This window comes from Piliocolobus tephrosceles, chromosome 1, assembly GCF_002776525.5.
Source record: "Piliocolobus tephrosceles isolate RC106 chromosome 1, ASM277652v3, whole genome shotgun sequence".
Lineage (NCBI taxonomy): Eukaryota > Metazoa > Chordata > Mammalia > Primates > Cercopithecidae > Piliocolobus > Piliocolobus tephrosceles.
Genome location: NC_045434.1, coordinates 60,613,212 through 60,628,376, shown reverse-complemented (window position 1 = coordinate 60,628,376; position 15,165 = coordinate 60,613,212). Strand labels below are relative to the sequence as shown.

The window sequence follows — 15,165 nt, the reverse complement described above, 5'->3', positions numbered from 1 at the left end:
CCCAGGTTCAAGCGATTCTCCTGCCTCAGCCTCCTGAGTAGCTGGGATTACAGACGCCGGCCACCACACACAGCGAATTTTTGTATTTTTAGTAGAGCTGGGCTTTCACCATGTTGGTCAGGCTGGTCTCGAACTCCTGATCTCATGATTCACCCGCCTCAGACTACCAAAGTGCTGGGATTATAGGCATCAGCCACTGCACCCAGCCTGGACTTGCTCTTTCTAAATTAAAAGATATGATTGTGAAAACTGGCAAACTTTGAGTGAGATCAAAGGATTAAATGGCGGTAATATTTCAATGTTAATCTTTTTTAAAAAATTGTTGGGGTTGGCTGGGTGCAGTGACTCATGCCTGCAATACCAGAACTTCGGGAGGCCGAGGTCAAGTGGATCACCAGAGATCAGGAGTTCCGAGACCAGCCTGACCAACATGGCAACACCCCATCTCTACTAAAAATACAGAATTAGCCAGGCATGGTGGTGCATGCCCGTAATCCCAGCTACTAGGGAGGCTGAGGCAGGAGAATTGCTTTAACTAGGGAGGCTGAGGTTGCACTGAGCCAAGATCATACTATTGCATTCCAGCCTGGGCGACAAGAGCAAAACTCCATCTCAAAAAAAAAAAAAAAAGGCCGGGCGCGGTGGCTCAAGCCTGTAATCCCTGCACTTTGGGAGGCCGAGATGGGCGGATCACCAGGTCAGGAGATCGAGATCATCCTGGCTAACATGGTGAAACCCCGTCTCTACTAAAAAACACAAAAAACTAGCCGGGTGAGGTGGCGGGCGCCTGTAGTTCCAGCTACTCGGGAGGCTGAGGCAGGAGAATGGCGTAAACCCGGGAGGTGGAGCTTGCAGTGAGCTGAGATCTGGCCACTGCACCCCAGCCTGGGCAACAGAACCAGACTCCGTCTCAAAAAAAAAAAAAAAATTGGGAGTCAGCTGGGCACGGTGGCTCATGCTTGCAATCCCAGCACTTTGGGAGGCTGAAGTGGGTACATGACCTGAAGTCAGGAGTTCGAGCCCAGCCTGGCCAACATGGTAAAACCTCGTCTCTACTAAAAATACAAAAATTAACCAGCCATGGTGGCAGGTGCCTGTAATCCCAGCTACTCAGGAGGCCAAGGCAGAAGAATCGCTTGAACCTGGGAGGCGGAGGGTGCAGTGAGCGGAGATCACGCCATTGCACTCCAACCTGGGCTGCAAGAGTGAAACTCCGCCTCAGAAAAAAAAAAAAAGATGTGGGAGTCTTGCTCTGTTGCCCAGGCTGGAGTGCAATGGTGCAGCCCTCACTGCAGCCTTGAACTCTTGGGCTCAAGTGATCCTCCCACCTCAACCTCCCGAAAAGGTGGGACTACTAGCACTAGCCAACATGCTCAGCCTAGTTTTCTAATTTTGATAGCTGTATTATGATTATGTAGGAGAATGTACTACTTGCTTGTAGGAAACACTAATCAAGTATTTGGAGATAATAGAGAATGTCAGTAATTTACTCCTATATGGCTTTAAACATTTTTATACTGTATTGACCACTTTCCTCTAAGTATGCAATTTTTTAAAAATAAAAAGAAATTAACAGATACTCTCCAAATATGCATATGTATTTTTAAAGCTTAGATAGTACCAAACTGTCCTCCAGAAAAATTATATCAATTTATGCTTATATCATTTAGACATTAAGTGAACATTAGTAACGTTGGGAATTTCACTGGATCATTAAAAAAAATAAAAATTGGCTAGACACGATGGCTCATGTCTGTAATCCCAGGACTTTGGGAGGCAGAGGCGTAAGGATAGCTTGAGCCCAGGAGTTTGAGACCAGACTGGGCAACATAGTGAAATCCTGTATCTATAACAAAATATATAAAATTCCTAAGCTTTTTATATATATACACACACACGTGTATATATGTATATACACACACACATATGTATGCATACATATACATATGTATACACACACGTATATACACACACGTGTATATATACATGTATATACGCACATATACACACATATACATATTCATATACACATACACATATATTCACATGTGTATATATGTGTATATATGTGCGTATATACGTGTGTGTATATATACACGTGTGTGTGTGCATATATATATATATACACATATGTATTTTTTGAGATGGAATGTTGCTCTGTCACCAGGCTGGAGTGCAGTGGTGCAATCTCAGCTCACTGGAACCTCCAATTCCCTGGTTCAAGTGATTCTCCTGCGTCAGCCTCCAAGTAGCTGGAATTACAGACACACGCTATCACACCCAGCTAATTTTTGTATTTTTAGTAGAGATGGGGTTTCACCATGTTGGCTAGGATAGTCTCCATCTCCTGACCTCGTGATCTGCCCACCTCAGCCTCCCAAAGTGCTAGAATTACAGACATGAGCCATCGCACCCAGCCTTAATATATTTTTTAGAAGTCACTTTTGTCCCTATGTTTTTTATTGGCCCACCAGGTCCCCAGACTACTTATTAATGGAAATCAAAAACTTACATCAGGCCGGGCGCGGTGGCTCAAGCCTGTAATCCTAGCATTTTGGGAGGCCGAGACGGGCGGATCACGAGGTCAGGAGTTCGAGACCAACCTGGCTAACACGGTGAAACCCCGTCTCTACTAAAAAATACAAAAAGCTAGCCGGGCGAGGTGGCTGGCGCCTGTAGTCCCAGCTACTTGGGAGGCTGAGGCAGGAGAATGGCGTAAACCCGGGAGGCGGAGCTTGCAGTGAGCTGAGATCCGGCCACTGCACTCCAGCCCGGGCGACAGAGCGAGATTCCGTCTCAAAAAAAAAAAAAAACTTACATCAATCTCCATGTGCCGAAACCTGCACACCTGTCGAAAACAGCGCCCTTCTTGCCATAATGTGCAAACAGTTTCATTTCCTAGTGCAGCTTCACAGTGACGGAATGGGCAGCTGTCGCCCTGTAAACAAACAGAGAACACAGAAAAAAACTTAGCACTGAAATACACCCTAGGTAAAATATCCATAACAAGAGCTCCTGGAATTTAGATAAGCACAAATGAGCAAGAAAGGATAGGTAAGGTAGAAAACAATAGAGATGGAATGACAGGAACAAACTGAGAGCAACAAATTTATTATTTCCTATAACCTATTTCTTGACAGTACCCTTCATTTGATCTGGCATGAGTGACACAAGCTGAGACAAAGGGTTGAAAAAGACAAGTAGGAGTGTTAGATACTCTTTAAAAATGTATTTTACAGTTCATCTTCAAAACTGACATACTGACTTGTGTAACTCTAGCTTGTGATGTAAACCAGAAAGTAAACAGAACTTAAATATAATTAACATATATACAATATAACTGTGCTTCACTGCATACTTTATGCAATGGTAATAATCTGAAATAAAATGCTACTGTTGTGCAAACTGCTACAGGTAAGATAAAATTATCATAGCTTTGCTCAAAACTCATCGTTTAAAACATAATATCACCAGGCGTGGCAGCTCATGCCTGTAATCCCAGAACTGTGGGAGACCGAGGCGGGCAGATCACGAGGTCAGGAGTTTGAGACAAGCCTGGCCAACACAGTGAAACCCCATCTTGACTAAAACTACAAAAAGTAGCTAGGCGTGGTGGCAGGCGCCAGTAATCCCAGCTACTTGGGAGGCTGAGGCAGGAGAATGGCTTGAACCCGGGGGGCAAAGGTTGCAGTGAGCCAAGATTGTGCCACTGCACTCCAGCTTGGGTGGAGAACCTGATTCAGTCTCAAAAAAAAAAAAAAAAACTAAAAGCAGGGCGTGGTGGCTCACGCCTATAATCCCAGTACTTTGGGAGGCCGAGGTGGGCGGATCACAAGGTCAGGAGATAGAGACCACGGTGAAATCCCATCTCTACTAAAAATACAAAAAATTAGCCAGGCGCGGTGGCAGGCGCCTGTAGTCCCAGCTACTCAGGAGGCTGAGGCAGGAGAATGGCGTGAACCCGGGAGGCGGAGTTTGCAGTAAGCCGAGATGGCGCCACTGCACTCCGGCCTGGGCGACACAGCGAGACTCCGTCTCAAAAAAAAAAAAAAAAAAAATCAAGATGACTGAAGAACAAACTTTTGTAACATATACATTTATAGAATTAGTCATAAAATCACAGAAAGCAGTAGGCATACGTAAATAGAGCTGCAAAAGAATCAAGCAGAAAAACAGAAGTTTTGACAAAGATAAAGCCATTTAAATATGCTTTTGCATATTCAGAATGATGGCTCTATATTCTCAGTACTCAGCAGGAAATCTGGGAGAAGAAAGAAGTCAAATTCAACCCATGACAGTTTCTGCAAGTACAACACAATTCACTCACTCATTTAATATGAAGTATATAAAATCAAAGTTAGTAAGGCATAGGTCAAAGTGACCCCATTTCCAAAGCCACCCTGAACAGATTAATTGTGAACACTGAATGATGACTACATGCCACGTGCCTTTTCACTTTTGTAGAAGATGGGAAAATTAGTTATATATAAAATGAAGAGAAAAAAACAATGAATTATTCTAAATACATTATCCTTTAAATAACTGACAGCCAATAATAAACAGCTAGGCAAAAAATATATATATACTAAAAACAACTTAAAATGTTGGGAAAATCTTATCCAATTCTATTAAGCAAATTGTAGAAAGAACTGATTTAAAGATGTCAATTCTTACTTTGGTACATGTAGAATAGAAAAAAAAATAGCAGTCTTCTCCTTGATTAGGCATGCTGGGTAGATTCTTAGATCAGAAGTGGCTTCTTGAAATAAGCCACTGCTTCCTCAAAGCAAGGACCAGGCTCCAAGTCCTTGTGAAATGAGTTTAATCTTCCAAATGACAACTCAATCACAGAAACTGTCTTTAAACTGTAAACCTAAAATGAGGAGACAATGAATTAAAATATTTCAGGTAAATTCTTCCTCCTTCAAATCACCATGGCTAATGAGATCATATTGCTAGAATCAAATTTAATTAATACAAACTTGCTTATACAGAGCCTTGTAAACACACTGATTGTGAATACTACACATTCTCATCTGCAATGTAAAATTTTGGCTAGAAAGGCCATGCCTTTCTTTTATATTCTCCATGATGCTTATTACACGATTACAGCATTGTAAATAAGCATTGTTAACTAAAGATCTACGTTTTATTTTTAATTCTTTTTAGCGACAGTGTCTCACTCTGTTGCCCAGGTTGGAGTGCAATGATGTGATCACAGCTCACTGTAACGCTGAACTCCTGGGCTCAAGGGATTCTCCCACCTCAGCCTCCCCCAAGTATCTAGGACTATAGGCACATGCCGCTACGCCCACCTAATTTTTTTAAAAATTTTTTTTGTAAAGACAGGATCTTGCTATGTTGTTCAGTCTGGTCTTGAACTCCTGCCTCAAGCAATCCTCCTCCCTTGGCCTCCCAAAATGCTGGGAATACATGTGTGAGCCATCCCACCCAGCCTGATCTACATTATACACATATGTATATATATTTTTGCCTACTAACTTGAAAGTCTCAAAACACTACATACTTTTTAGATTTTTTTTTTTTTTTTTTTTTTGAGACGGAGTCTCGCTGTGTCGCCCAGGCTGGAGTGCAGTGGTGCGATCTCGGCTCACTGCAAGCTCCGCCTCCCGGGTTCATGCCATTCTCCCGCCTCAGCCTCCGAGTAGCTGGGACTACAGGCGCCCGCCACCACGCCCGGCTAATTTTTTGTATTTTTAGTAGAGACGGGGTTTCACCGTGTTAGCCAGGATGGTTTCGATCTCCTGACCTCGTGATCCGCCCGCCTCGGCCTCCCAAAGTGCTGGGATTACAGGCTTGAGCCACCGCGCCCGGCACATTTTAGATTATTAATGGGACTTAGGTTACTAACACAAGATACTTGCTAACAAAATATATTAAAGTAGAATGTTTCATCTAAATGAAAAAGTTCAAATATTTTCACAAGCATTTTTATTTCAAAAGTATATAATCATAACTAGGTGAGAAAACCCTGTTTAGCTAGAATAACTGATGAAACAATTACTTCTGAAAACATTTACAGATCTAGCTTACATTAATGAAGATGACTAGAGCTGTACACCAATTACAAACAAGAAGCAAAAGAAGTCTTCGGGGCTTTCCATAATAGTGAGTCCACAAAACAACAAATATTTTCTCCCCTAGTCCATGGCATACCCTGATCTCCACACTAAAACATCCAAGCAAGCTTCTACAAAAGCATATAACAAGAGCACGTATGAGAATATGGAAGGGGTTTCCACAAACTTATATACACCATAAGATCAGGTTTCAGAAACAGTGATCTACAACTTCAAATCGATTAAGTCAAATTCAATCATACCTCCCACTAATAATTCTTAATGCAAGAATGGTATGCCATGATGAAAAGTCGCCTTGATGTTAACAACCTGGATTAGGAGTAACAGTCTGTCACTAAACACATACCCAAATGTTTAAAGTTTACATACCCTTCGACAAACAATTCCATTTCTAGAATTTATTATAAGGTAAAAGTATTAAAGGTAACAATGCACAAGGAATGTTATCACAATCTTCTTTTAATAATGAAATAGGCCAGGTGCAGTGGCTCATGCCTATAATCCCAGTACTCTGGGAGGCCGAGGTGGGCAGATCACTTGAGTCCGGAGTTTGAGACCAGCCTGGACAACATGACAAAACCCCACCTCCTAAAAAGCAGAAAAAAATTTAGCTGGCTGTGGTGGCGCACACCTGTGATCCCAGTTACTTGGGGGAGCTGAGGCACAAGAATCACTTGAACCCAGGAGGCAGAGGTTGCAGTGAGCCAAGATTGCACCATTGCACTCCAGCTTGGGCAACAGAGCGAGACACTGTCTCAAAAAAGAAAAAAGGAAAGGAAAAAAATAATGAAATAATATCTAGAAACTTAACTGTTCAAAAACTGGAGACTATTTTTAAAAAGTATGAAATAAAAAAGAAAAAAGGAAAGGAAAAAAATAATGAAATAATATCTAGAAACCTAACTGTTCAAACACTGGAGACTATTTTTAAAAAGTATGATATATGGCCAGGCACCGTGACTCATGCCTGTAATCCCAGCACTTTGGGAGGTGGAAGTTGGTGGATCACTTGAGGTGAGGAGTTTGAGAACAGCCTGGGCAGCATGGTGAAACCCCATCTCTACTAAAAATACAAAAATTAGCCAGGTGTGGTGGCACACACCTGTAATCCCAGCTACTCAGAAGCCTGAGGCAGGGAACTTCTTGAACCCGGGAGGTGGAGGTTGCAGTGAGCTGAGATCACGCAGTGCACTCCAGCCTGGGCAACAGAGTGAGACTCCATTTCAAAAATAAATAATTTAAAAAAAAAACTATGGTATATTCACATAATGTGACAATATACAGCCATTAGAGTTTCATACCAGAAAGTAAATGCTGCCATAAAAAAACAAAAAAATCTAAAAATATGTAAGTAGTTTTGTTATTGGGTCATGGGTAGAGGCTGGAAGACTTTTGAGGTGCTTGATAGAAAAGGCCAAGAAGAAACTGCTGCTAAAGCATGAGCATTAAAGGCGCTTAAGGTACTTATGGTGAGGTTTCAGTCAGAAATGAGGATCGTGTTATTGGAAAGTGGAGGACAGGTTATCTTTTTTTTTTTTTTTTTTTAGCTGGAGTCTTACTCTGTCACCCAGGCTGGAGTGCAATGGCACCATCTTGGCTCACTGCAACCTCCGCCTCCCAGGTTCAAGCAATTCTTCTGCCTCAGTCTCCCAAGTAGCTGGAATTACAGGCTTGCACCACCACATATGGCTAATTTTTGTATTTTCAGTAGAGACAGGGTTTTACCATGTTGGCCAGGCTGGTCTCAAACTTCTGACCTCAGGTGATCCACCCACCTCGGCCTCCCAAAGTGCTGGGATTACAGGTGTGAACCACTGTGCCCAGCAGGAAAGGTTATTCTTGTTATAAAGTGACAGAGAACTTAGAATTGTGTTCTGTTGCGCAGAAGGCAGAACTTAGAAGCAATGAACTTGGGTTTTAGCTGAGGAGATTTCTAAGCAAAGTGTGGAAGGAGCAGCCTGGGCTTTTCCTGCTGCTTATAGTGAAATGCAAGGAGAGAAATATATTGAGGCAAGAACTATCAAGTAAAAAGGAATAAAGAATCTGAACTTGAAAATTTAGAAAATTCTCACTCTATCCATATTGCAAAAAAAAAAACAAGAATGTATGCTCTGTAGAGAAAAGGGTATGGGTGGGCAGCAGTTTGTTGGAGATTAGGTGTGTGACTAGATTCAGGCAACCATCTTAGCAAAAAATGTTGCCAGCTCAAAACGAAAGACAGACATGTACAGAGGGGACGTGATGAGAAGATACACAAGAAGATGACCATGTGGCTGGAGTGATGCATCTACAAACCAAGGAATGCCAAGGATTGTCAACAAACACCAGAAGCCAGAAGGGGTAAAGAAGGATCATTCCTCTACAGGCTTCAGAGGGAGAATGGCCCTGCTGAAATCGTTTTGGACATCTCACCTTCAGAATTGTGAGACAACAAACTTCTGTAGCTACCCAGTTTGTGATACTTTGTTATGGAAGTCCTAGGAACTAATACAGATTACAAGCATAGTCAAATGACCTTTGACAAAGGAGCAAAGGATAGTCTTTCCAACATGTTACTGGAACAAATGGATACCCACATATAAAAAAATAATTCTAGACACAGACTTTACACTTTTCACAAAAATAAAATGGATAACAACTTAAATAGAAAAGAAAACCAACAAACTGGATTTCAATAAAAACCATTAAAATTTAGCCGGGCATGGTGGCGAATGCCTGTAATCCCAGCTACTCGGGAGGCTGAGGCAAGAGAATCACCTGAATACGGGAGGCAGAGGTTGCAGTGAGCCGAGATCACGCCACTGCACTCCAGCCTGGGCAACAAGAGCGACACTCCATCTGAAGAAAAAAAAAAAAACCATTAAATTGGAGTTCATTAAAATTAAAAAAGGTCTGCTCTGTGAAAGGTCTGTTAAGAAGCTTTAAGAAAGAAAGAATGAAACAGTCACAGGCTGGGAGAAAATATTTGCAAAACATAAGTGATAAGGTCTGATATACAAAATACATAACCCTTGAAACTCGAAAATAAGAAAACAACCCCCCAATTCAAAAAGGCAAAAGATCTGAACAGGTACCTCACCAAAGAAGGTATACAGATAGAAAATAAGCATTTGAAACCTTGCCCAACATCATACATCATTAGGGATTACAAATTCCTTTTCCAATGGCTAAAATCCATTCAGGCACAGTGGCTCACACCTGTAATCCCAGCACTTTGGGAGGCTGAGGCAGGTGGGTCATCTGAGGTCAGGAGTTCAAGATGGGCTTGGCAAACTGGTAAGACCCTGTCTCTACTAAAAATACAAAAATTAGCTGGCCGTGGTAGCCCACATCTGTAATTCCAGCTACTCAGGAGGCAGAGACAGGAGAATCATTTGAACCTGGGAGGCAGAGACTGCAGTGAGCCAAGATCGTGCCACTATACTCCAGCCTGGGCAACAGAGTGAGACTCCGTCTCAAAAAATAATAATAATAAAAAATAAAAATGGCTAAAATCCAAAATACTGAAAGCACTAAATGCTGGTGAGGATGGGAAGCAACAAGACAGAAGTCTGAAAAATCACAAAACATGGAATAGTATGCAGCCAATGAAAAGGAACAAAATCATGTCCTTTGCAGGGACATGAATGGAGCCAGAGGCTATTATCCTTAGCAAACTAATGCAGAAACAAGAAACCAAATACAGCATGTTCTCACTTATAAGTGGGAGCTAAATGCTGAGAACACATGGACATAGAGGGGAACAACAAATGCTGGAGCCTATCAGAAGGTAGAAGGCAGGAGGAGGAAGAGGACCAGGAAAAATAACTAATGGATACTAGGCTTAATACCTGGGTGATGAAATAATTTGTACAACAAACCCCCACGACATACAATTACCTGTGTAACAAACCTGCACATCCTGCACATGCACCCCTGAATTTAAAATAAAAGTTAAGGCCCAGTGTGGTGGCTCACACTTGTAATCCCAACACCTTGGGAGGCCAAGGTGGGTGGATCACTTGAGGTCAGTAGTTCAAGCCCAGCCTGGCCAACATGGTGAAACCGCGTCTCTACCAAAAAATACAAAAATTAGCCAGGCATGGTGGCACACATCTGTATTCCCAGCAACTCAGGAGGCTGAGGTGGGAGAATCACTTGAACGCAGGAGATGGAGGTTGCAATGAAGCAAGAACACACCACTGCACTCCAGCCTGGGTGACAGTGAATGAGACCTGTCCAAAAAAAAAAAAAAGGCTATCTGAATAATTTTCAGATGTATATGCAACAAAGGAAAAAGTTTAATAATAATAAAAAGTCATTTGAGGTCAGGAGTTCAAGACCAGCCTGGCCAACATGGCGAAACCCCATCTCTACTGAAAATGCAAAAAATTAGCCAGGCGTGGTAGCCCACACCTGAAGTCCCAGCTACTCAGGAGGCTGAGGCACAAGAACTGCTTGAACCCAGGGGGCAGAGGTTGCAGTGACCCACCATCTTGCCACTGCACTCCAGACTAGGCAACAGAGCAAGATTCTGTCTCCAAAAAAAAAAAAGTTATGAAGGGGAATAAAAGGCTTAGAGGTCAATTTCACTCATGACATCAACATTCCAAAGAACATATTTGAAACTGTTACCGGTTTCAGAAAGACCAGCAACAAAGTAACTGAAACAATAAAACGGTAGCTATGAAATGCAAAGACACAGTAGAACTGACAATTTTTTGGCAAAGAATTTTTTTTATTTATTTATTCTTTTGGAGATGGAGTTTCGAGTTTTGCTCTTATTGTCCAGGCTGAAGTGCAATGGCACGATCTCAGCTGACTGCAACCTCTGCCTCCTGGGTTCAAGCAATTCTCCTGCCTCAGCCTCCCAAGTAGCTGGAATTACAGGGGCCCACCACCACACCTGGCTAATTTTTTTTTTTTTTTGAGACGGCGTTTCACTCTTCCACCCAGGCTGCTGGAGCGCAGTGGTGCAACCTCGGCTCACTGCAACCTCCACCTTCTGGTTTCAAGCGATTCTCTTGCCTCAGCCTCCCAAGTAGCTGGGATTACAGGCGCCTATCACCACACCCTGATAATTTATTTTTGTATTTTTAGTAGAGATGGGGTTTCACCATGGTGGCCAGGCTGGTCTGGAACTCCTGACCTCAGGTGATCCACCCCCCTCAGCCTCTCAAAGTGCTGGGATTACAGGCGTGAGCCGTCTGGCCCACAACTAATTTTCGAATCAGCTTCTGCAAAAAGCCCTCAAAGTTGGGCGGAGTGTGGAGAAATGGAATCCTGAGTAGATAACACTCCCTTACTAATGTTTCAACAGATAAAAACTCCTTCATAAGATCTAAGAGCTGGCCGGGTATGGTGGCTCACGACTGTAATCCCAGCACTTTGGGAGGCCAAGGCAGGCAGACCACAAGGTCAGGAGCTCGAGACCATCCTGGCTGACCCAGTGAAACCCTGTCTCTACTAAAAATACAAAAAAATAGCTGGGCACCTGCGGTCCCAGCTACTCGGGAGGCTGAGGCAGGATAATGGCGTGAACCCCAGAGGTGGAGGTTGCAGTGAGCTGAGATCACGCCACTGCACTCCAGCCTGGGCGACAGGGCAAGACTCCATCTCAAAAAAAAAAAAAAAAAACAGATCTAAGAGCTACAATGTAAAACAAGAAAAAGTAAGAGATAAAGAAAAAAAGTTTATTTATATATCATCTTCATACACTAAGCTTCTGTAACTTTCACTAGGAAAAAAACAAATATAATTGCTATTCAAGAAAATGGCAAGGCGAGGTGCAGTGGCTCTGGCCTATAACCCTAGCACTTTGAGAGGCCAAGGCAAGAGAATCACTAGAGGCCAGGAGTTCAAGAACAGCCTGGGCAACAGAGAGACTTCATCTCTAAAAAAAACAAAAACAAAAAAATCCACTCCAGCTTTTAAATGATGCTCCAATTACTTTATAATAAATACTATTCCATGCAAAAACACAAAACAAAGATGCACATTCATACATTTCTTAAGTTTAAAAGGAAAAAAAAAAGTATCCAGGTTGCCAAGAAAAACCCAGTTACTTTTTTTTTTTTTTTGAGACAGAGTCTCGCTTTGTTGCCCAAGCTGGAGCGCAGTGGCATGATCCTGATTACTGCAACCTCCACCTCCTGGGTTCAAGCAATTCTCCCGCCTCAGCCTCCTGAGTAGGTGGAATTACAGGCGCCTGCCATGACACATGGCTAATTTTTGCATTTTTAGTAGAGACAGGGTTTCAACATGTTGGCCAGATTGGTCTCGAACTCCTGACCTCAAGTGATCTGCCCGCCTCAGCCTCACAAAGTGCTAGGATTACAGGCATGAGCCACCGCACCCAGTTAACCTGGTTACTTTTCAACAGAAAATAACTGCTTGAAAATATGAAGCCAAGAAAAATAACAGGACCTTCTCAACCCACTCTCTAGAAGTTAATGTAGGAAAAAGGAGATATTATTTTAAAATCCTCATGCGCTCAGCAAGTTTTAAAGGATATAGCATTGCTACAAATGAACATACCACTATGAAAAAGGAATGGGGCTGGGTGCAGTGGCTCAGTAATCCCAGTAACCTGGGATTTCAGAGACGGGCATATCACGAGGTCAGGAGTTCGAGACCAGTCTGGCCAATATGGTGAAACACGTGTCTACTAAAAATATAAAAAATTAGCCAGGCGTGGTGGTGTGCGCCTGTTGTTCCAGTTACTCGGGAGGCTGAGGCAAAAGAATCATTTGAACTCTGGAGGTAGAGGTTGCAGTGAGCCGAGATCACGCCACTGCACTCCAGCCTGGGAGACAGAGCAAGACTCCGTCTCAAAAAAAAAAAAAAAAAAGAGTAGGAAGAAAACAAAGCTTAAAAAAGAAGAAAATTCAGGCTGGGTGTGGTGGCTCATGCCTGTAATCCCAGCTACTTGGGAGGCTGAGGCAGGAGAATCACCTGAACCCAGGAGGTGGAAGTTGCAGTGAGCCAAGATTGTGCCGTCGCACTCCAGCCTGAGCAACAATGGAGAAACGCCTTCTCAAAAAAATAAATAAATAAAGTAATAGTAATAATGAAGAAGAAAAAGAAGAAGACTGCGATGACGAAGAGGATGAAGACTCAAATTTCCAGCCCCTACCTTCAAAAATAGATTTCAGTAGAGGAAAGAACAGAATAAACACTGATGAAAAATATAATAACTGAATTACAAGAGATTACTGACAGGACATCTCCACGAATCCAAAGCAAAAATGCCAACATATGTCACTAAGAGGGAAATTGTATATGAAATGAAAGTAATTCCAGAAAACTCAATTTCTATAAATAGAAATTCTAAAAAGGAACGGAATTTGTAGAGATTATGAAAGACACAATGTAAGAACATTTCCCTAAATTTGATGGACTTGAGTCTTCACATTAAAGGGGCTCATCAAATGCCAGGCAGAACTTTTCTTTAAAGACATCTCTGCTATACACAGACATGGTGAAATTTTTGAATTCCAATGGTAAAGACAAAATCATACAAACTTTCAGGAAAAATCAGATTGACAACAAAGAAAATCAGACTTGACATTATTAGACTTCTCATCTGAATCTCTAAATGCCAAAACACAAAATGCTATTCATCCAGAATTTAAAGGAGATTATGACCTTTAAGTTTAAAATTTCAAACTACATTTCACAGATAGCTCTATACCACCTAGGTACTCATACTTTCGAAAAATAAGAAAGTATTCTAACTTACGAAAAAGAATTTACAAAAATGTACTCAATAAAAGTAGAAAAAAAAAAAAACAGGCCAGGCATGGTGGCTCACACCTGTAATGCCAGCACTTTGGGAGGTCGAGACAGGAGGACTGCTTGAACCCAGAAGTTCAAGACCAGCCTGAGCAACATAGTGAGACCCAGTTTCTACAATAAATTAAAAAATTAGCCAGGTATGGTGGCATATGTCTTTACTCCCAGCTACTCGGGAGGCTGAGGCAGAAGGACTGCTTGAGCCCAAGAGGTCAAGGCTGCAGTGAGTCATGACTGCACCACTGCACTCTCGTCTAGGCAATAGGGCAAGATCCTCTTTCGAAAAATAAATAAATAAGCCTGGGCAACATAGTGAGACCATGTCTCCCTCCCAAAAGAAAAAATTTAGCTGGGCGTGGTCCATACATCTGTGGTTCTAGCTACTCGGGAGGCTGAGCTGGAAGGATCACCTGAGCCCAGGAGTTTGAGACTGCAGTGAGCTATGATCACATCACTGTACTTCAGTCTGGGAGGCAGAGCAAGACTCTATCTCTTAAAAAAAAAAGAAAAAAAAAAAAAGCAAGACAAAACAAAACTTTGTGCCACATACATTACAAACTCAAAAAACAGTCATAATATTTCTACCAATAGCCAGGCATAGTGAGTCACGTTTGTAATCTCAGCTACTGAGGGAGCTGATGCTGGAGGAAGACTTGAAGGAGTTTGAGGCTGCACTGAGCTATGATCACATCACTGTATTCCAGCCTGGGCAACAGAGCAAGACACTGTCTCTAAATAAATAAAAATTTAAAAAATGTTTAAAACAGCTGCTTTGGACATCTGATTTATGATAGATAAAAAATCCTAAACAAAGCACTAGCAAATTGAACCAGCTGTATATTAAAATAGTAACATGGTCAGGTATGGTAGCTCATGCCTGTAAATCCCATAGCTTTGGGAGGATTACTGACTTGAGGCTAGGAGTTTGATACCAGCCTGGGCAACACAGTGAGACCCCATCTCTAAATAAAAATTAAAATAAAATAAATAAAAATAACAGGCCGGGCGCGGTGGCTCAAGCCTGTAATCCCAGCACTTTGGGAGGCCGAGACGGGCGGATCACGAGGTCAGGAGATCGAGACCATCCTGGCTAACACGGTGAAACCCCGTCTCTACTAAAAATACAAAAAACTAGCCGGACGAGGTGGCGGGCGCCTGTAGTCCCAGCTACCTGGGAGGCTGAGGCAGGAGAATGGCGTAAACCCGGGAGGCGGAGCTTGCAGTGAGCTGAGATCCGGCCACTACACTCCAGCCTGGGCGACAGAGCGAGACTCCGTCTCAAAAAAAAAAA

General features: G+C 42.4%; 1 protein-coding gene across 45 annotated transcripts in view; it reads right to left on the bottom strand.

Moving 5' to 3' along the window:
• The window catches only part of ZC3H11A (zinc finger CCCH-type containing 11A), a 61,677-nt gene that overhangs the window by 34,567 nt on the left and 11,945 nt on the right, over positions 1–15,165 (bottom strand). For all 45 annotated transcript variants that reach the window (XM_023187065.1, XM_023187068.1, XM_023187067.2 and 42 more), the window contains 2 exons: positions 4,675–4,873; positions 2,819–2,938 (listed from right to left, as the gene is read on the bottom strand). In XM_023187065.1, coding sequence (XP_023042833.1) covers positions 2,819–2,938; positions 4,675–4,728 — 174 coding nt within the window. In that variant the 5' untranslated portion in view covers positions 4,729–4,873. The remainder of the gene's footprint in view (positions 1–2,818; positions 2,939–4,674; positions 4,874–15,165) is intronic.